The sequence below is a fragment of the Arachis hypogaea genome, chromosome 17 (assembly GCF_003086295.3).
Source record: "Arachis hypogaea cultivar Tifrunner chromosome 17, arahy.Tifrunner.gnm2.J5K5, whole genome shotgun sequence".
Classification (NCBI taxonomy): domain Eukaryota; kingdom Viridiplantae; phylum Streptophyta; class Magnoliopsida; order Fabales; family Fabaceae; genus Arachis; species Arachis hypogaea.
Window position 1 is genome coordinate 3854980 of NC_092052.1, and position 22205 is coordinate 3877184.

At 32.7% G+C, this 22205-nt stretch overlaps 4 protein-coding genes and 1 long non-coding RNA gene across 6 annotated transcripts; 4 read left to right on the forward strand and 1 right to left on the reverse strand.

The window, feature by feature from the left end:
* The first annotated feature begins 764 nt into the window (after window positions 1-764).
* On the forward strand, window positions 765-4799 carry LOC112767103 (septum-promoting GTP-binding protein 1). 2 transcript variants are annotated; one of them, XM_025812981.3, is made up of 6 exons: window positions 765-1272; window positions 1480-1600; window positions 1977-2073; window positions 2883-2922; window positions 3442-3525; window positions 4502-4799. In XM_025812981.3, exons 1-6 carry the CDS (start codon window positions 931-933, stop codon window positions 4667-4669), a joined length of 852 nt encoding a protein of 283 aa, XP_025668766.1. In that variant the 5' UTR covers window positions 765-930; the 3' UTR covers window positions 4670-4799. The 2 variants fall into 2 exon arrangements, with proteins under 2 accessions (XP_025668766.1, XP_025668767.1); XM_025812982.3 differs by having other exon boundaries at window positions 768-1272; window positions 3489-3525.
* A 2386-nt stretch (window positions 4800-7185) lies between these two features.
* Window positions 7186-9449, forward strand: LOC112764066 (uncharacterized). Its single transcript, XR_003182992.3, has 2 exons — window positions 7186-8013; window positions 8771-9449. It is a non-coding gene; the product is annotated as an uncharacterized lncRNA (long non-coding RNA).
* LOC112764065 (glucose-6-phosphate/phosphate translocator 1, chloroplastic) lies at window positions 8199-12199 on the reverse strand. Its single transcript, XM_025809592.3, has 5 exons — window positions 11026-12199; window positions 10442-10667; window positions 9897-10119; window positions 9021-9234; window positions 8199-8564 (listed from the first exon to the last, which is right to left on the reverse strand). Exons 1-5 carry the CDS (start codon window positions 11554-11556, stop codon window positions 8553-8555), a joined length of 1206 nt encoding a protein of 401 aa, XP_025665377.1. The 5' UTR covers window positions 11557-12199; the 3' UTR covers window positions 8199-8552.
* Window positions 12200-13572: 1373 nt separating this feature from the next.
* Window positions 13573-17314, forward strand: LOC112764479 (uncharacterized). The gene is made up of 2 exons (XM_025810115.3): window positions 13573-14574; window positions 16951-17314. The coding sequence occupies exon 1, from the start codon at window positions 13709-13711 to the stop codon at window positions 14558-14560; it is 852 nt and encodes a 283-aa protein (XP_025665900.1). The 5' UTR covers window positions 13573-13708; the 3' UTR covers window positions 14561-14574; window positions 16951-17314.
* A 1612-nt stretch (window positions 17315-18926) lies between these two features.
* On the forward strand, window positions 18927-22202 carry LOC112764234 (KIN17-like protein). Its single transcript, XM_025809785.3, has 3 exons — window positions 18927-19143; window positions 20212-20392; window positions 20589-22202. Exon 3 carries the CDS (start codon window positions 20633-20635, stop codon window positions 21836-21838), a length of 1206 nt encoding a protein of 401 aa, XP_025665570.1. The 5' UTR covers window positions 18927-19143; window positions 20212-20392; window positions 20589-20632; the 3' UTR covers window positions 21839-22202.
* Window positions 22203-22205: the final 3 nt, after the last annotated feature.

The following is a 22205-nucleotide window of genomic DNA, read 5'->3' on the forward strand; positions in this document are numbered from 1 at the left end:
TAAAAAAATAATTCTTCAATGATATATTTATTAATGTATAATTTTAGTAAATTTGAGTAAAATCATCTATATAAAATTCAATAGTTGGATTGAAAAAATATATATCCTATAAAAATTGAATAATATAAATCCTATTAAATTTAGTGGAGTTTAGTGTATAAATAATAATTTTTTTATATATTTACAATAAGATAATTGAATTCAAAATTATTTATTAGAAAAATAAAATATTTACTATATTGATTTGTATCATATATATTATCATACACAAACTTAATAAATTAAAAAATTATATCATAATTTTTTTCTATAAGCATTTTATTTAAAAACTCTTAATAATAGTATTTTCCTTCTCTTAAACATATACCTCGTTAGGTGTTTTCCTCCTGTGCTATCCCACCAACGGCAATGTTAATTTCCCAAACTACCCTTGTCCACATAGCAACAAAGTAGCCGGCAATAAGGGAGTGTTTGGAAAACCAAATAAGAAAAATACCGGTCAACTGTCCCTTAAATCAAACAGTGACACACAAAGTCACATACACAAATAATTAAAAAGTTATGCTACGTGTACATTAAAATTAGTCACTAAAGTCAGTCATCAGTATCAAATACATACTAAAATATAAATATACATTGAAAATAAATTAAACTACACATGTATTTATACACAAATATATTGTAGCTGATTTTAATAGCTAATTTTAGTGTACAAATAACATTTTTGATAATTAAATACTCCCCCTATAGTCCTTGCGTTAGTTAGTGGGACCTAAAAAGAGAAAAAAAACCAAACACACCACACCACACCATAACAACACCATAAACAACAATATAGCTTCTATTGTTTTTTTTTTCTTTTTTTCTTTTTCCATGTCTATCAAGAATTACTTGTTATTATGAATAATACAATTGGTGTTCTCTTCTTCCATGGCGAACAAGATTAGAAGGAAGATGTCACAACTATGCAAGAGAATTGTTGAGGTTGATATAAGGTGGGGTGTGTTGCAAAGGGTATCTTTTGTTGGACAATTTTTTCACTTCATTTGGGATAGGCTTCTTGTTTGTTCTGTTGGAAAGAAGAGTAAATCGTCTCGGTATACGAGACTTCCCCTTGGGGATTCTTCTCTGGCCGTGGCCGTGTCAGACGACCACGACCAGGGATTCCACCACACATTGGTTAGCGAAAGTGGGTATGAAACGGATTCCGATTTGGTTAACTTGAAGATCAGTTTATTGGGTGATTGCCATATTGGAAAAACTACTTTTGTGGTAAGCAACTAAGCATGAATTACAATAATAATAATGTTATTATTAGTTCAATTAGTTTCTCTTTGCCTAACTTTACCAAACTCTTCTTTATTAATTGTGTTTAGTTTATAGGCTTCGAAACTATGGTTTAGACTTTAGACTGAAATTTATTTTTATTTTCATTGAAAATGTGATATGGACATTTCAACTGTTGGTTTTTGTGATCAGATAAAATATGTAGGGAATGAACAAGAGAAGAAGGGGTTGCAGATGGAAGGGCTAAATTTAATGGACAAAACATTGTTTGTTCAAGGAGCTCGTATTTCTTTTAGTATATGGGATGTTTCAGGTACATATATATATACTTTGCTTATTCTTTAATTCAACTTCTTCAATTCCATTTCTCTGTTTCTCTCTGTTTCTCTCTGCATGTGTTCTGCTACACTTTGCATTTTTAGTTTCTGTTTCAATTTTCTTTTCTTGGTTTGTTCTTTGTTGTGATGAGTTCATTAAGAAATATGTTGGGTTAATTTTGTCACAAGATTTATGAAGAAGTTTGTATTATCTAATATTTCTAATAATAATGAAGGAAGAATACATGACTATGTGTTAACTTATTAGTATTCTAAAAAATAGAATGAAAAAAAAAATATATATATATATATATATATGGATAACTGTTGTTGATGACAAGTTAATTGTGACATGTATGTTATTGTTGATAGGTGATAAAAAATCCTTGGATCAAATTCCCATGGCTTGCAAAGATGCAGATGCAGTTTTGATAATGTTTGATCTCACTAGTCGTTGTACACTCAATGGGTAGGTTTAGAAACATTATCTTATTCTCTTTTATATATATATAAAATAAAATTTACAATCTCGCTACGTTACCAACAATATTTCTGCTAATTTCTGCCAACTCTTATTTATAACTGTGTTTAATGGAAATATCTTTATGGATGTGTCTAATAAAAATGTCTTTTTTATGACTGTGTTTAATAGAAGTATCTTTATAGATATATTTTCTAGATGTGTTTCTTTATATATGTGTTTAAAATATAATAATTAATTATTGTTAGTAATAAATTAGCAGATAATATGTTGGTACTCTATATTTTTCCTAAAATTTAATTATCCTATTAGTTTTTATAATGTTACCAAATTTATAATTAGGTTTTTGTATTTTTTTTAATTAGATCCCTACACTATTTTTAATTTTGTAATTAGGTCTTTATCAATATAAAAAACGTTAGAATTAATAGAATATTTTTTCGTAAATTAAAAGTACCGACAATTAAATATTTCATTAGATCTTTGATCATATATTTTTTTAAAAAAATCTATTAATTTTAATGTTTTTGACACCAAAAAAACTTAATTACTAAATTAAAAGTAGTGAAGGAATTTAATAAAACTCGAACTTACAACATTTTAAGTAAGTATGGAAAAATTATGTCATTTGAACTATAGCTCATTCGCGACATTAATAAAGTAGTTAAACAATAAAATAACTCAAAATATTATTAATATTATTATGGAAGCTTTTTAATTTAGTAACGTGATGGAACAAGTAAGTAATGAGTTTCTTTTTCCTAATATAAATGGTGTGTGTGTTTTTTAATTTGCAGTGTTTTTGGATGGTATAGTGAAGCAAGAAAGTGGAATCAGGTACCATAATACTATACCCAACACCAGCCACTAGAAAATTTAATTACTATAATTTTACGTGGTCTATACTTTTCGAATTGCTTCTCTTCAGTAGTGAATTATTCAATTCACTTTCGTAAAGTTAACATCATCATTAATTAAAGTGTATAGTCTCATATGCTTTTCACATGTGCATCAAAAGCTTTTTCAAAGGAACAAGTACAATACACATTATTATTGATGTATGGGGCTTTATTAAATAACTAAATAATAATTATTTTTTGGTGACTAAATAAACAATAATTATTTAATATGTATTGAGATAAATAATAATAAAAGAAATTTACATAAATAATTCAGTATATGTTATTATATCAACAAAATGAATTAATTTTTAAATTTGTTACTTAAAAAGTTATTTAAATTTATTAATTTAAACATTTTATACTAATAATGTATCAAAATTAAACTCTATTATTTTTTATTTTTTTGTGAGATTATACTGTCTTGAAAATATGATCATTATTGTTATTCATGCAGACTGCAATTCCCATTCTAATTGGAACAAAATTTGATGATTTTGTTAGGCTCCCCCCAGATTTACAATGGACAATTGTCACACAGGTAATTTATGTAATTTATATTAAAATTTGGTAACAAAAGAAAAAAAAAACAAACAACTATAGGATATATTGATATATCATCTTATTATTTTGGCATGCATCTTCATCATCATCTTCATCCTATATGATATTTTTGCATAAATATAAAAACCTTTAATTGACTTGTGAAGATGATGAAGAATTCTTTTAGTAATGGACAAGGGTCTCTTTTTAGAAACTCAGCATCATTAGTTGACATTTACTAAATCAAATTCTCTGAGTTTCCGCGTTTGGCACAAAAATTTGGTCCTACATGTTTATTATTTTAAGTAGATTGTCACTTTCTATCATCATATATACCATACATATATATTATATTATAGGAAAAATTTCAAGTATACTAAATACACTGATATTCTAATAATTTTAAACGTTGATCTTAATCATAAAAATATATATAATATATATTAATTAAAATTAATGATTAGGATTATTGGAGTATTAATATTCTAGATATATTTAAAACTTTTTTTATATTATAAAAAAATTTTCAAATATTCATGGAATATTAGTATTTTAATAATTTTAACCGTTAATTTTAATTAATATATTATATATTTTTTTTATAATTAAAATTATCGATTAAAATTATTAGACTATCGGTATTCCAAAAACATTTAAAATTATTGAGTGAATATCCCACCCAGTCCCTGACAATTATCTCGAAAGAACGAGGCTCCTAAGAAAAAAAAATACCCAATCCAGTCCCTAATTCTTTTTTGGGACTGATGTGCCAAAAAAATACCATTGATTTTTTTTGGCATAGGGCCTGTTGTTCTTTTGAGGTAATTGTCAGGGGCGAATTGAAATTTTTTTGTCAAAGACCTCGTTGTCTTTCGAGATAATTGTCAGAGACGGTTTTTCTCAAAATTTTATTTCTATATTATATACCTTGTTTTTTTTTTCCTCTAAATCTAAGTAGAGTGCAACTGATACAGGCCAGGGCTTATGCAAGGGCTATGAAGGCAACCCTATTCTTTTCAAGTGCAACACACAATATAAATGTCAACAAAATCTTCAAATTCATCATGGCTAAGCTGTTTAATTTGCCATGGACGGTAGAAAGAAATTTGACTGTGGGAGAGCCCATTATTGACTTCTATTGATTCATTTCGTGTGTGTACATACCTGCGGATGAAGAGGAAAAAGAGAAAAAAAAAAAAAAATATCAATGCAAGTTGACTAAAGTCTATCACCATTCACTATATAAAGTATCTAATTTACATATTTCTCAAATTTAGGCCATTTTGATTACATCTTTATTTAGAGGGTAGGTTAGATAAATGGTATGACTAAATTTTATGGGGCTAGTAACTACACTAAGTTCCCCCTAAGCCAAAACAGCTACTCATATTGGTGGGTTCTAGTATAATTATATTATAGTGATTATATAAGTGTGTTAAAATTAAAGTTACACTTTTTTATATTTTTACTTTTTTAAAACAACACTAAAACGTTATTTTAATTTTAGAAACACTTTTTAAAATATTATAGTCATGTAATATAATCATACTAGAATAACCCACTCATATTTTCTTATTGCGAGATCATGTATTATCTTTAAGTAAAATTTTTATACATAGATTTCCTTTTATCACTATGTGTATAACTTTTTTTAGATTTTTTTTTTACTTTTCTATCTTTCATTTAATCCATGGTCTGAATTAGATATTTTGTCGATTTTTTTCTTATATGTCTAAACTATCTGAAGACGAAATTCTATCATCTTTTCAACAATAAGTCCTACTCTAACTTTTCTTCATATGTTTTGTTAAATGTTTATAGCATCATCCCAAAAGCAAACAAAAAAGAGAGAAAGATGGAGATCAAGATGGCAGTAATCTTTGCTTCATTTGTATCCAGTTTTATGTTATTCTTTTTTTTTTTTTTTGTGTTTTATTATCCTCTATATATATATAACCGTGGCCAATTCATGTTTGCCACAGTTTTTTCAAGTAGGGCAACTGTGGCTAAAGTGTGTTTTTTACTTTCTCAAACCCTCGTTTTGATCTATTATAAGTACACAACGAACTACATTAAAAATTATTAAAGTACGTATGTGTACGTAGCGCTAGGGGTGTTCAAATACAAACCGATCCAAATTAAACCGTTCATTCAATCTAATTCAAACTGAAAACCGATTAAAACCGCACTAATTCGAATTTGATTGGATCTTATTTTTTGCAAACCACTAGATCGGATCGGATTTTGGATCTACTTTTCACAACCGATCCAATCCAATCCAAACCGCACAATGTGTTATAATATTATTATTTTATTATTATGTTTACAATTATAGTTATAACATATTCAATTTGTTATATATTTTTATATTTTTCATGTATTATTATTATTTAATAGATGTTTTATGTTCAAAATGTGATTTATTTATTTATTTTAACTAACCTATAATTTTATTTCTGTTGTTATGTTATCGTTAGTTTTTTAAGATATTGTTAAGACTTGCTATGTCATTATTGGTTATTTGAAATTTGAAGTTGAGATTTATTATATATATTTAATTGTTTTAATTTACAAAACCGCAAATCCAATCTAATCCAAACCGCTCGAAATTGGATCGGATCGAATTGGATTTTTTTAAAAAAATCATCCAATCCAAACCGCACCGCAAGTAAACATAGTGTTCGGATCGGATGAGTTTTTGACTCAAAACCGATTCAAATCGCACTGCGAACACCCCTACGTAGCGCTCTACGGATACTTTGGAATTTGGATAGGGGTCAGCACAGGTCGGTTTGGTTCAGATTCAAGGTAAAATTAGAACCGAACCGATCAAAATATAATTGGTTTGATTTGGTTCGAATTTGTAATTTTTTGTGCATGTACCCGAATCAAACCAAACCGATTAATAACGGATTGGTTCGGTTCGGGTAATTGGGTATCCGGTGACTTTGAAATTCACAAAAAAACAATTTTTTATCTTAAAAATTCAACAAGTACAATAAACATGTAACATCAATATAAATAATCTAAAGATGTTAAACACCAAATACATTAAAAACTAAACTCATTAAAATCCAAACGTATTACTAGTGAATAATCTCATTAAAAGGCACTAAAAGCCATATATATATATATATATATATATATATATATATATATATATATATATAATCGGGTTCACGGATTGGTTTGGATTCCGCACCCCCAAAACCGATATCCGAATCAATCATTAACAAAGGCTATTGGTTTGGTTCGGGTTGGACTCGATTACCCGTTGGTTCCAGAACCAATTTAATTGGTTCGGTTCGGATTCAGACGGATAATTGGTACCCATTACCCGTGCTCACCCCTAAATTTGGATCGCAAACTTTGTTATTGATATCATTAATCATTTCAAAGAAATATAAATTTGTCGTCACAACTTTGATAATTAAGTACCTTATCTTCTACCTTACCCATCATCTTGTCTTGTAATACTAATGTCACAAAAGCGGCAAAAAATTGGATTGTATCTTCTTGTCTTCATTCTTCCTTTGTTCGTACATATGAAATAATAATCTATTACTTGAAATATACTAATTATTTTGTAGATTTTATATCATTATTGTATGGATGCAAATTTATCCTATATATAGTAACTACTAACTTGATATGAACTAAGCCAAATCTCTATAGTACTCGTCATTCGTCAATTGGTTGTTAATACCGGATTACTCTCCTCTAACACAAAAGAGGTTGATAATATAAAGTAAAAAGATTAGTGTTTAGTCACCGTTAAATTAAGATAATGAGATTAGTTTTTGTGTATACAGCAACTCATAGGTAGTGGCAGACTCTTAAATAGATCTCAAATTTACGACAAATTAGTCATTGACTTGTTAGATGGGCAACAAAAAAAAAAAAAAAAAAGAAGATAACGAGACTCAGCCGATGTAAGTTACAAAATCTCTATAGTCCTCGTCAATTGGTTGTTCATAGTTCATACCCATAATTTACAAAAATAATACAACAAATTAAATAAACCTTGATAAATATTAGGTTAAATATGTTTCATAAGTTTCTATGCCTTGATAATTGCAAAGAATTACTAATTTGTTTCACAGGTGTAAGTTTAGAGAATAATAGATATAAATTGAATTGACCATTCAAAAAAAAAAAGTATAAAAACCAATTAAAGATTTTAGTATTTTGCTCTATTTTATCACAATATACAATTTCAACACTTATCTGATTTTCTCTAATTACTTATTCTTATGTTGCACTAATTGGATTTGTCATAATCATTTTGGAGCATTGATCCAGTACATCTTAAAACCTTATCCACAAAAATTTATCTTGGGGCTTCAATGGCCTCAAAAACATCATCCAGACATCCACAAACTACTACAAACTTCAGCATATGAAACTCTGAAACAATATTAGCTCAAGCTCAATGATTTTATTTTAGGACCTTCAATCTTCCATTGCTGCTTCCAGCATTGAACTGGTTTGTCTCTCTTCTTTCCTTCCCCAACTTATGTGAAAGGCATGCTTCTTATACTTACTTTGAATTTTATTGGAATTATTTTTGTTTAATATGCACCTTCATATATAGTTCATATATAATAGCACCTTGATGCCATTGTAGTGAATTAATGTTATGCAAATCATATCAATAGCATCATACTAGGATTATTAAAAATTCCATATTATAAAGCAGTGTGTTTGAGAAATTATTCTCAAACTACATGAAATATAAACTTGGATTCCTCCAACTTATGATGATGATGCAGAAACTGAAAAAAGCACCCTTCTTCCCCCCAAAATAAAAGTGAAAAAAACAAAAAGACTAACCAACTTTAAATTGACATTGTTCCTCAGCATATCATTATTAATATCTATATACACAAATAGAGAAATAGCCGGATCATCCAGTCTTACCAAAATCAAGCCATTCAAAACCAACATTCTCATAATTGGCTGAGTTTGATAGAGGTGAAAAAAAAGAGTCCTTGGAGTATTCTTAACTTCTTTGCAGTTTGCACCCTACTGCTTTGCCTGCGAAATGCGAGTACAAACGAAAATCAGAGCATGTATAAAATACCAATAGTGGAGTCGGCTATATAGATCAAACAACAGTTAGTGTCGTATCATAAATCATATCTGCATTTAAACCATTTATATTTAAACCTCTTTTAATATTTTCCATCTATACAATATGCTACTATATTGACAAGCAATTTTCTATTTTTCATTTTTCCAAGGTGGTTGCAACTTGCAACTCCATTTGAAGATGTCGAAACAGATGAGGGACCATCAGAAGCCTCAAATTTAAAAGGGGAACCAATTCATATTCTCCACTCATGTTCTTGAGAAGAGATGGTAATAGGCAAGTAATAAACAATGGTGGGTTCAAACCAATCGCAAGTAGGTGATAATTCGAACTACAGAAACTAATCAGGTCACCTTGGATGGCAATATTACTGACTAAAGAAGTTTGTTTGTCGGGTTTACCTGTGAATACAAGAAGGTTCCAAGGATAGCGATGGCAGCTCCGAGTGCATTGACGGGTTGAACTGGTGTATGGAAGATAATGATTGAAGAAACTATAACAGATATACGCTTCATGGTGTTTCCAATGCTAAATGTCAAAGGAGAGATCTCATCCAAAGACATGTAGGACACCTGATTGTACAGATGATAAAATACGCTCTGAGCCGCCAACCACCTGTAAAACACAGTTATCAGCCGTACATTTAGTTTTCAGAACCAAAAGAGTAGATACCTCCAAATCAAAAGTTCAAACATATTAAACAGATCTTGTCAACTTTATAATTAGCTGCAGAATAGGTTTATTACTTAATTCTAATTGCATAGCAGCATAAGTGAGGTACTTCATCACATGTCTTTTGCATCTAAACAAAAATTAGTTATACTCTCACACATAGAGACTCCTCTCATGTATATGTATCTCAAAAAACAAATAGCTAACTGTTTGAGAAATATCAAATAATTTGGAATGGAAAAGTTTAGGAGGCTAGCAACTTTTTCAAATTTTGGCCAGCATGTAACCAACAAAGAAAAGTGAACCATTGGATGAAATCTCACACCAATCTCACACCATTAAAATCATCATTGATGGTTATTTGATGGTTATAAATCACAAAAGTTGCTGGCCCCATAACACTCCTCATTTGGAATTTCCCTAAAAGGACAGAAAAAGAAATGGAGAAGGCAATAGTTTGTTTATATCTAATCAAAGATCATGAAAACTTCAAGATATCATCTTATGTTCAGTTGAAAATATAGAGACAGAGATTAAGAAGATTGAAGCTGGCATAGCAAACATAATAGGGATAACATCAGATTGAGCAGTCATCTTTTATTTACCATATAAACTGAGGTCCGATCTGCGAGAGGGCGGTTTGCCATCCAGCTGCCCACATCTGTGGCCCCTCCACAGCAATTGCAAATGGTGTGAGAATTACCAATGACAACATAGATAAACAAGCGTAGTAATTCATTCCGCTGACAGAATTTCCCTTCATTCCCTTCTTTGAAAAGATATTACGGAAAACAAATGCCAAATTTGATATCATAGCCCCCATAAAACCTGTAATAAAAAGGTCAAGAAATCCAAGTTAGAAGGGCGAAAAATTACTACTAGTTGGTAACTTATGAGAAATACATTCATGACAACATCCTCTAGAGGCATATGCACTCAAATATATAATAGCACATGTAAATTGTGTTAATAGGAATACAAGAATGTTGACTCAATAACTTAAAAGCATACTTTCATTTCTCTGAGTTAAAGTAAAATTCATGTTAGTTTCTCATCCTATCTCCAAACTCTTGCTATGACAAAATAACAAAATGCAAAAGAACATGATGGAATTAGCAAAAGTTCTTCAGAAGAAACGTTGCATATTTACCAATCATGTTGAAATTGAGCTCAGTCACAGCGGCAAGCGCACATCCACCGATGATCGGAATCAAAGACAAATAAACCGGCACCGGAAAGGTTTCACCCAAGATAAATCTGGAAACCAGTACACTGAAAGCAGGTTCCCCACTCTTGATGATATGAGTGAATGATACTGCAACCTTTGACATACTAACTGTTGCTGCTACATGTCCTATTGTATGTGCAACAGCAACCTGAAGCCAAAAAATAATAAAGAAAAAATTAAACACTAAGGTCCTTGTTCATCTATGAATATATATATACATAAAAATTACAGGGAAAAGCTGAAACTATTTATGAAAAATAAAATTCTCAGACAAAAACTCCATCCTATTGATCTACATAGTTTATAATGAATTAGAATCAGCAACCTTGTCTGAAGTCAAACCACATAGAAATCCAGAGATGGGACCAAAATTGTTAAATAGAAAACAGAACAAAACAAAACTCCATGCATGAACAAACAAAAACATTGCTTTCACTTCTTGCCATCAAAATTTAATTGTATTCTCAGGAAACAAACAAAGAAACAAAAGTCCAGCCATCACTTACAGGGAACAAGGTCTTCCAAAACTCAAGATCAGTCTTAGGAGCCTCAGCAATCCTTGTGGCCCATGAAATCAACATCATGAGAGAACCACATGCAAGTGAGAGTGTTGAAGTGAGCCAAGGGTAAGGGTAAGCATTCAACACCTTCTTGTTATATATATTGAACACCACATTCAAAGCCCACCATGTTGCAAAGTATATCCCAATCTTCACCTTCTTAGCTGCCTCTGATGGAACCTTAGGAGAAGAAGCTCCTGCTCCTTCAACCTCTGATCTATCAGCCTCATATGCACCACAAGTCACAAACTCACTCTTCTCACGCCTCACTGAAAGGTTCCCAACACCACCAATAACAGCAGAAAGGTGCAGTGGCTTTTGCACCGAAACAAGAGATCTCTGTGATCTCTTCTCTCTTGTGATCATGGAAGGCAAAACAAGACTCCGTGACTGAACCTGGGTTGGACCCTTTCCACGGAAAACAAGCCCGGAGCCTCTGATCCCTGTTATTCCGGGTTGTTTCACCGTGCAGATCATTGTGTGATCGATGATAGGGTGGGGAAAAAAACGATAAAAATCTAAACTTTCCGATGAAAAGCTTAATGGGTTGTTGTTGTTGTAAATAATGATTGAATGCAAAACAGTAAAAAAGCAACAAGGGATCTGTTTTTATGTGCGTGTCAGTGTCAGAACCGTGAACTGAACTCTCTCACACACACGGACCCTGTCCCTTAAACACTGTTGTCACTTGTGATTTGTGAATGTGATGATGATGGTATTTAAGAATCTCTTAAACTCTATTATGATCTAGGTTTTGACCTTGATGCAGTTCTGAACGGTGTATGCAAAAATCAGAGTGAGTGTACTGCAATAATGCACACACATAAATTAGATCATTATTACGTATAATATATATTATTAATTTATTATTGAATGATTGATGATTAATTTAGGAAAATATCAGGCATCTAATTATTATAGGGAAAATTTGTAAGTTTATTTAAAGAAATGGTACATTGGAATCTGAATGAACAAAAGTAAACAATAATAGGGGCTTGGTCAAATAGGGTTGGAGATAGCTTACATTTTCTACTTGGTACTATCATTATAATAATTGTCAAGCTTGGATGCATGCACGAACCAAATTATATTACTAATTTACTATATTTTGATGTGGTTTGTGAGGTTTGGTGGTGGAGGCGTTTTTAGGGGATTTGGTGGCTATGTTGCAATTAGGGGTGTGCATGGGTCGGGTGAAATCAGGTTTGATGTGACCTATCCGACCTGAAATATATACCGGATCTATTTATTAGACCCGAACTTGACTCTAGACCCGATGAAACCTATACACTTTCGGGCCACGATTATACCGGGTAAAAATCGGGTGAAAATCGAGCCGTTAACATTACATTATCTTGATACCTTCTTATAAACTAACATATGAAAATATCCAAATTTTCAAGATTTTAACCATTATTTGACATGGTAAAATTCACTTAGAAAAATATAACAAGAACCAACTCTTCTCTAAAATTAAAGCATAACCATAATCAATACTAATATTGTCTAATAACACCAAATATTTAAATGAATACAAATAACACAATATTATGCATTAGTCTAAAATCTTATGCATTTCAAACATAAAACATTAACTTATAGTCTTATAATAACTAATAACACAAAATATTAAGGTTTACAATACTCAAATTTCACATAAGAATAGCCATCATCTATCACTAATAACACAAAATATTAATTGTGTATGATGACCAAGCTACCGGGCCGACTTCGGGTGAGCCGAGCCATGGCCCGGACCTGACCCGAAAAAATGACTGGATCTATTTTTAATACCCTTACCCAGTCCTAGACCCGATGAAACCACACCAAAATAACTCCTAAAGTGTTTGGGGTCGGACCGGGTCTTCAAACCGGACCGAGCCATGCACACCCCTAGTTGCAATCTACAAGAAAGGTTTGGACTGAACAAATATATTTGTTTATACAAAATAAAAATAAAATTGGATTGATTTAGTTCAAATTTGAGGAAAAAAACAAATTTGAATTGAATTAATTTAAGTTTCGAAACATTTTAAATTTTAAATATAACACTAAATGTCTAAATTTGAATCAATATTAGGCTCGTTTGGTTTAATTTTTTAGGTTTAATTACATGTTCCCACCAAATTTTGTATAGATTTTATGATAAAAAATATTCTGTTAAAATTAATTATTATATTTTTTTGTTTTTTACGGTACCTTTCAATCTAGTATTATATATTTATTTATATTTATATATATTATCTTTATAAGTCTACTTTTTTTTTCTTTTGGGTGAATTAATATAAGTCTACTTTCATATATTCTCTTTCGTTCAATTTTGGAATCATAAAGTAGGTGGTGGACTTTCCTCTATTTTTATTTTATAGATATTTTGTTTGGTCTTAATTTTTTGTAGAATAAAATAATTGGGCCATGAGTACTGTGAATTTGGGCCCATTATGCAATAGGCCCAATATAATTTTTGAAATTCTCAATTATTCTTAAACCCTAGTATAGTACTATTACTAGTTTACTACACTGAGAAGCTGCTTTTACCTTCTCTCTCTCTCATGCTTCTTCGACTTTCAATGCTCTGAAACCCTAACAACTTCAGATTCAGAGCAAAACCTTACTGAAAACCGCAACAATGTCGATGTCAAAGAGCTCCAAGATGCTTCAATACATTAACTACCGAATGAGGGTCACTATCCAAGACGGCCGCCAGCTCGTCGGAAAATTTATGGCCTTCGACCGCCACATGAACCTTGTCCTCGGAGACTGCGAAGAGTTCCGGAAGCTTCCACCGGCCAAGGGAAAAAAAACCGCGCCAGGAGAAGACCGCGAGGACCGCCGCACACTTGGCCTGGTTCTCTTACGCGGCGAGGAGGTTATCTCCATGACCGTCGAGGGTCCTCCGCCGCCTGAAGAGTCACGCGCTAAGGCCGTCAACGCCGCCGCAATGGGCGGTCCTGGCATAGGCCGTGCCGCAGGCCGAGGTATCCCCGCAGCTCCAGTTGTCCAGGCCCAGCCCGGGCTGGCTGGGCCCGTCCGTGGTGTTGGTGGACCAGCTCCCGGCATGATGCAGCCGCAGATCTCGCGCCCGCCGCAGCTTTCGGCGCCACCAGTTTCTTATCCCGGCGGTGCACCGGTTATGCGGCCGCCTGGCCAGATGCCGGGGTATCCTGGTCAGGGTCCACCGCCAATGGCACGAGGCCCGCCACCTCCGATGCCGCCTGGGCAATTTGCACCACCCAGGCCCGGTGGTGGGCCTCCACAGCCTTTCCCTGTTCCGCCACAGTTTGGGCAGCGGCCTATGGGTCCTCCACCACCTGGTCAGATGGTGAGAGGGCCTCCTGCTCCGCCAAGGCCAGGGATGCCCGCCCCGCCTCCGCCTCGTCCTGGGATGCCTCCTCCACCTGGCAGCGGCGTTCCGGTGTTCGGACCTCCTCGCCCAGGCATGCCTCCTCCACCGAACCCACAAAACCAGCAACAGCAGTAGTGGTAATGAACTAGGTAATTTCTTATTTTTTTTCTTCTTCTATTTTGATTTGTTTATGATAACTAATATAGCTTGTGTTTTATGGTTATCTAGCATAATTTGCGTAGGATTATATTGTTCTTTTTGTTTTTGTCTAAGATTGTGATGTCTTGATGGACGAAGAGTGGTCATGGAAGTTCATGAAATTAAGATACGATGGGAATTTGCAGTTTTGAAATAAAAATGAAATTGTTCATCGTGTATTTTGGTAGTATGATTTGTAGATATGTTAGAATGCTATCACTAGAAGCAATTAGCTGCAGACAAAGAAGACAGTATTTGGCATATCATAGTCATACTCATAAACAGTTTATGAGTTTACTTTTGGATATAGGGTATAATCCTAATAAATCATTTTGTTAGTTTACGATTGAGTAACAGAAGGAAATCAGTTAGTTGGTATGAAGTTTATTAGTATAATGGTAGCAGCAACTTACATGAGTTTTGTGATAAACCTTTTGTCTCACTTGTACCTTTGTATATGTGGGTTTATTTATAGGGAATTTCTATGGATTTTCTTCCTTTGTGTTTGTGATTTGACTGTGAATCCTGCTAATTGAATTAGGTAGCCTTCATTGTCAAACAATTTTGGTTTATTTAAATAATAATGTAGCTAATGTGAACTATCTATGGATGACTTTACTATGAATAAACTATCTATAGATGCTTTTGTTCTCCCCCAAAATGAAATACACTGTCTCTCACTTTTCATAGTTGAGCTGAACCCGTGACCATGTATCTTAGATTTCAGTTTTCATTTTTTCTCTTATTCACTTATCCATAGCCATTGAAGTTGTTATTAATTCCAAGGTCAAACTCGATACCTCCTGCTGAAGATTCTCCTTTATCCTCAAGTCTGGATTCATTCTGTGGTTTTCATGCAGGATTGTAGTCAGCACAACTGTTTAGCTTTATTTTGGGCATTTCAATGCTAGTCAATTGTATTTTGCTAATAAATAACGGAATAAAATTTACTTGGTTAATATTTTTGTCTCTCTGTGGATGACAAATAACAGGGATTTGGATTCTCTAAAGTTTAAATTTCACTTTAGAGGGTAAAGTGTGATCTCTCACCATTTATTTCGTAAGTGGGGCCAAGAAAAAATATGAGAGAGAAAGTGAGAAACCATTCAATAATGAGAGATCACACTTTACTCTCTAAAGTGAAAATTCAGAGGATCCAAATTCAATAACAGAATCAAAAGAGAAGGAGAGAGAGCCGGGGTAACTTGGTATACTTCTGTCACATATGTTCCCGTTTTCTGTCGAACATATTTCATTGCCTTGCATAAAACAGATTTTCAGAACAAGCATGTTTTGTAGGATGTGATGAAATTTGTCACATCTATTTGGTATAAAGCTAATGTTCTTTTTAGAGGACTTTCCCACTTAAACATGTTGAGATTTGTAAGCTACACTTCATAGAAAGCACTTTAAATCCCCCCTCCCTCCCTCTCTCTCTCTCTCTCTCTCCTTTTTTTTCCCATGATCTTGCATAGAGGATCTCTTACCATCCATTTCCTTTTATTATCTTCTCTCGTTCTTAATCATATTCTTTTTTATAGAAAATTGCATTTCATTAATCAAATAATAGAAATTATTGAAGCTGAATCAACTGATTGACCCCTTAGACTACATATTTGGAATATAAATTAAAGTGTGATTTTAGGTAACCAACTTTTTTTGGCCAACATCAGCCAACTTTTTTAAAATTATTTTGTTTATCTTAAAAATCTAGACGCTAACTCGTAAATCTTTAACCTTAAATCCTAAATTATAAACCTAAACACTAATGTTGGCTAACTAAAAGGTGGTTCTCTATAGTTTCGATAAATTAAAACATGATACAGATTGTATGTATTGTATGTTGTGTTTATCTCATTTTGGTTGGGTACTTTTACATGAGCTGAATAATTTGGTATTAATATTATTATACGAGTAGTACATTCTATTCATTCTATATAAAAGTATTAACCACTAGTTAGAAGTGGGGCTGTCACCTGGTGTTCTCTGTGACCAATCTGTTCTTTAATTGTACGGTCATATCCATTGAATTATGTGCCTCTGCTTTTTTCTATCTGCATTTTCAGCAACCTTTATTTTTTGCTGACATATTAACATTACTTTCAGCCAGTTCACTGGTTATTGTAAAATCTTTGTGGGCTAAATTTTTTATGAAGAAATCCATTTTTTTGTATGGTCACTAGTTACAACTAATTTATTAAATCTTTAACTTGGATTTGTATTAGCATCTTGTAGTTCATTTTTGTCTTATCTGCTCTGACCTATGGTTAACTAGCATCCGTCATTTTTTGTCTCTACTAAACAGAGATGTTTAAATTACTGTGCAGCTAAATTCGAGTTGTTATTGTTGGTGCTCTGAAGAATTGAAGATTTGGACCTTGGACATGTGCATGTTGCAAACCATCTTGTAGTTAAGCGGTGATTGTTGCTTGTACAACCTAGATCATTCTCTTGTTAGGGAATTTTTTAAAATGTGTTGATGAGAAGTTCTATGTTAGAAAATCATGTTTTCGGGGAGGTTATGCTATTGCAGCCTGAGCATTAGACTTATAAATCAATTGTGTAGATTGTCAAGAAAGGAACAAAAATATGATGCCGGATTGCAAAGACAGTGTACTGATTTGTGAGTGTAGGACCGATCTGTGACCCCAATATATTTCTGATTACATAATATACTTATGACTTGGGTAATGTTGAGCAATCTTTTTAGCTATCTACAATTATTTTTGGCTATTGTTATTATAAATTATACTGCATATTTAAGGTAGTTTTCCATGGTACATGAATCAATAAATCTCTTTGTTTCTGGGTATAAAACTCGTTACATTTATCTTTCCAAATCATAAGTAGAGAATTGGAGCATGGAAGGTTAGTCAAAATCTCAGGATGTATATTTGTTAACGTTCGTTAGTGCAGAATTAATTGTATTCTTCATTATCTATTTCTTGTTTTTAATCATTACTTTACATCATAGCTGTCTTGCCGTCAATTAATATTTGCATAAGTTGGATTTTTATAATGATCTTTTTGGTATAATTTGCACCCTTGTACAAAACTCTTAATTTACCAGTATTTTCCATCCTCTCAAAAAATAAGTAAAAAATGTAATCAATAGTTGACTATTAAAAATAATACAACTTATAGCTGGAAAACATTGATATGAATTTGAGATGATTAGTGTAGTCACATAATCGCATCACTTAAAGATGAATCTTCTTGTCCTCCCCGTTATCCGATAGCATAAAAGAATTCAAATCATAATTGTCGAACCTTTCTTAATCATACTTTTGAGTTTAAGAGGTTTGTAAAATTGGTTGTTTCATGCCAAATTGCCAATGCGTTTGAACTTAAGATGCAATTTGGTAAAAGCAAGGATCAGAAATCACTGTCTCCAACATCTTGCAAACACATTTGCAAACACGAATTGACTTGATAGGGAAGTTTGATTAGAATGTTACCACGGTACCACCTTTTATGTTGTCAATTAGTATTAAGAAAATTAGAATTTAGAATTTTATGTATATTATTAGGTAGAAATTCAGATAGAGTCAATTTTTCGTGAAGTTGATAATTGAGAGCCGTTAGATGAAAATTTAATCAAATCATTTAACCGTCTTCAGCTATCAACTTCACGTAAAGTTAACTGCATTTGAATTTTCACCATATTATTATCTAAAATATTTTATACAGTTAATTAATTCAACTAATTTTTTATATATAGAAAATACTCATTTTTATATGATGATTCAAGTGTGCAGAAAAATAAATAAATAATAAATAATAAAATTAAAATTAAAATTAAAATTATATATGATTGTTGTTTCAATTCTGTTAGGTAGATAATGAAAAATCTGAACAACGTGAACAATTGACTAATTATTTTAGCCTACTGAAAATTATAAAAAAAATCACCCCTAACTCAAGTAAAAAAAAAACTCTTTTAACCCTATCATTGGAAATTTTAACTATCATCTCCCTTTTAGCCTTCCTCACATTCCCTTAACATTTCATTTGTACAGAATAAACATCTTATTTGTATTAAGAATAAACATCTTATTTGCTGTAGACGTAGTCTTTTAGATCCATGCTGTGCAGCGTTACGAGGATTAGGGTGAAGGTGGCGGAGGAAGGAGGAAAGGAAAAAGTCAGAACTGCCATGAAATCTCGCAAAAAAAATAAAAATCAATTACGTGTCACAATATGATAAGATAAATCTTTAAGATGAGAACAAAAAATAAAATAAAATTCAAAACAACACTGAGCGAGTACTATTTATCTTTCAAATTCGGTGAAATTAATAGTTGAGAATCGTTAAATGAAAATTTAAATCAGTCCAATAATCTAAAGGCTCTTAGTTATCAACTTCACGTGAAATGGAGTGCACCTGACTTTCCACTTTCAAATTCCCTTCATCACTGAGCGAGTCAGAGATAGACACCGACTCAGTGAGGGGTTTCTGTTTTCTATCTTAAAACGCGCCGAGTCAAACGAGTCACAGTCAGCGAGCTGAGTTGAACCAGGTGCTTGCTTCTTCACTCTTTCTCCATTGTGTTGTTTTTTGCATTATGGGCATTCCAAAGTTCGAGTCTTTTCTTCTTCTTCGTCGTTTCAATGTCTATTTCTCACGGTTTCATCATCTGGGGTAGCATCAAATAATCGAATTTTTTATAAAAGAATCGTGGGGTTTCGAGGTTTTTCAGCTTTTCCTTTTGTTTCTTTTGATCATCTTGATATGTTAGCTTTTGTTTTAGCTCGAGAATTTGAATTCGGCTTGGAAATTGGCACTGTTATGTTTTGTTCTGCTTGTCTCTCTCTTTCTCTTTTTTGCGGTGATTTTTTGTTTGTATTGAATTTGTGAATTGCATTTGTCATCTTCATGCAAAATTTTCAGACGTTCGGTGTTTTTTCATTCATATCTTAGATACACTCTTATGGCTGCACCTCTTTTAGAAATTAAAAATAATTAATTAATAATGTAATTTATAATTTTAATTTTATTTTATTTTTTATTTTATTATTCACATTTATAAATAAGATTAATAATCAAATTAGTTCTAAAATATGAGATATTTTTTAAATTTTTTTTAAAATTTTTTTTTAATTAAATTAGTCCTTTAAAGATTATAAATTAGTCATATTTATCTTTCAAAAGTTTCATTAATAATTTTTTATATAAGATGTTAATTGATAATATACATAATACTTGACATGTTTAATTAGATATTGACTAAATATATTCATAAAAATTTATTAATTTAGTCTATTTTCTTCCAATTACATAAACTATATTATGACCTAACAATTAAATTGATAAATTTTTAAAAATATATTTAGTCAATAATGAGCATTCAATTAGACATATTAATAGAATTAATTAGACATATTAAATTGATAAATTTTTAAATATCATGTATATTATCAGTTAATATTTTACGTTATCAATTATTGTTTTAAAATTATTAATAGAGTCAATTAATTCGTAATCTTTTGAAAAATTAATTTAATTAAAAAAATCTTTTAGCCATGAATTTAAAAAATAACCTATTTTTTAAGGATTAATAGTGTTCCTTGTTGTTTATATCAAACAGGCCCAGTGGCCCAGACCCACAACATCAACGACGAAAAGCAACGATCCAGAGACCGCGTAGCCAATCTAGCTTCCAGCCTCCGCCCTTTCCGTCGCGAGCTCCGCCACCAATCGCCACCACAACCAATTCCTCGGCCCCCCTAGCCACCGCCATCAAAGTCATCTCGAAGCCCCCTTTTCAGGTTCGTTCTTAGAATCTCTCTCTCTCTCAATCTTATATATCTCTGATTCCCTATGATTCCTATGGATTAGAGATTTCATATTTCTTTGTATGCAACCGTTATAATGTGACTCTAATTCCTGAATTATTCAATATCTCTGTTATGTTTGTAATCTGAAGACAACCACTGAATTAGGGTTTCTTTTGTTTGTTTTTAGTGTTTTTTTTTTTTTTTGTCTGAAACATCTGAACCGGATAATCCATGGGGAAAAACGAATTTCTTACACCGAAAGCGATCGCCAATCGAATCAAGGCAAAAGGGCTGCAGAAGCTTAGGTGGTACTGCCAGATGTGCCAGAAGCAATGCCGAGACGAGAATGGCTTCAAATGCCACTGCATGAGTGAAAGCCACCAGCGCCAGATGCAGATTTTTGGCCAAAACCCACATCGGATAGTCGAGGGTTATTCCGAGGAGTTTGAGACATCTTTCCTTGAGCACATGAAGCGCAGCCATCGGTTCAGCCGCATTGCTGCCACCGTGGTTTATAATGAGTACATCAATGACAGGCATCATGTTCATATGAACTCCACTCAGTGGGCAACTCTTACAGAGTTTGTCAAGTACTTGGGTCGAACGGGGAAGTGTAAGGTCGAGGAAACACCTAAGGGTTGGTTCATTACGTATATAGATAGAGATTCTGAGACCCTTTTCAAGGAGAGGTTGAAGAATAAGAGGATCAAGGCAGATATGGTGGAGGAAGAGAAGCAAGAGAAGGAGATTATGAAACAGATCGAAAAAGCTGAGCAATTGATGCAACGGTCAGATACCACTGAGGCTGATCAGGCTTCAAGGGTCGAGGCTCCGAGGGAACTAAATGTGGAAGATGGAGTTAAGATAGGATTTTCTCTTGGGGCATCGGCTAAGCCTGTGATCAAAGAGAAACACGAGTCATCGAAGAAGGCTGTGTTTGATGAGGATGAGGAAGATAAATACAAGGAAAGGAATCCAGGAAATAGTTTGAAGAGAAAAGAGAGTGGTGGTGGAGGAAAGTCAACCTTGGAAGAATTGATTAGGGAAGAGGAGAAGAAAAAGGAGAAAATCAACAGGAAGGACTATTGGTTGCATGAGGGAATCATTGTTAAGGTTATGAGCAAGGCCTTGGCAGAGAAGGGGTACTACAAGCAAAAGGGTGTGGTGAGAAAGGTGATTGACAAATATGTTGGGGAAATTGAAATGCTTGAAAGCAAGCATGTGCTGAGAGTCGATCAGGAAGAGCTTGAAACTGTGATTCCACAAGTTGGGGGCCGTGTAAAAATTGTCAATGGTGCATATCGTGGATCAACTGCGAAACTTTTGGGAGTGGATACGGATCATTTTTGCGCAAAGGTGCAGATAGAGAAAGGTGCCTATGATGGCAGGGTACTCAAAGCTGTGGAATACGAAGACATTTGTAAAATAGCACAATGAGTTTGATGAGAATAATAACCAAGTGCTTCTGTGTTAAGTTGGTTGAATAACATTGTTTGTTCTTATGTATCTGTTTGTAGTTTATCAGTTTTATCCATATGAGATCAATCATGACGATAATCTTCCCTCTTATAAGATTGAATGCGTCATCTTTTTACTTTCCGGTAGTAAGAAAATTGTGGGGAGATGGTGATTATAAGCTCCAAACTACAATGTTATATGTGCAATTAATGAACAACTCAATTTTAGAACGTAATGGTTCAATGTTCATAAGGTTGAGGTGTTGTTCTTCTGCTTACATGTATATACATTCGATTATTCTTATATCAGTTGCACATATGAAGAAAAAGGTTATGATTATGAATTT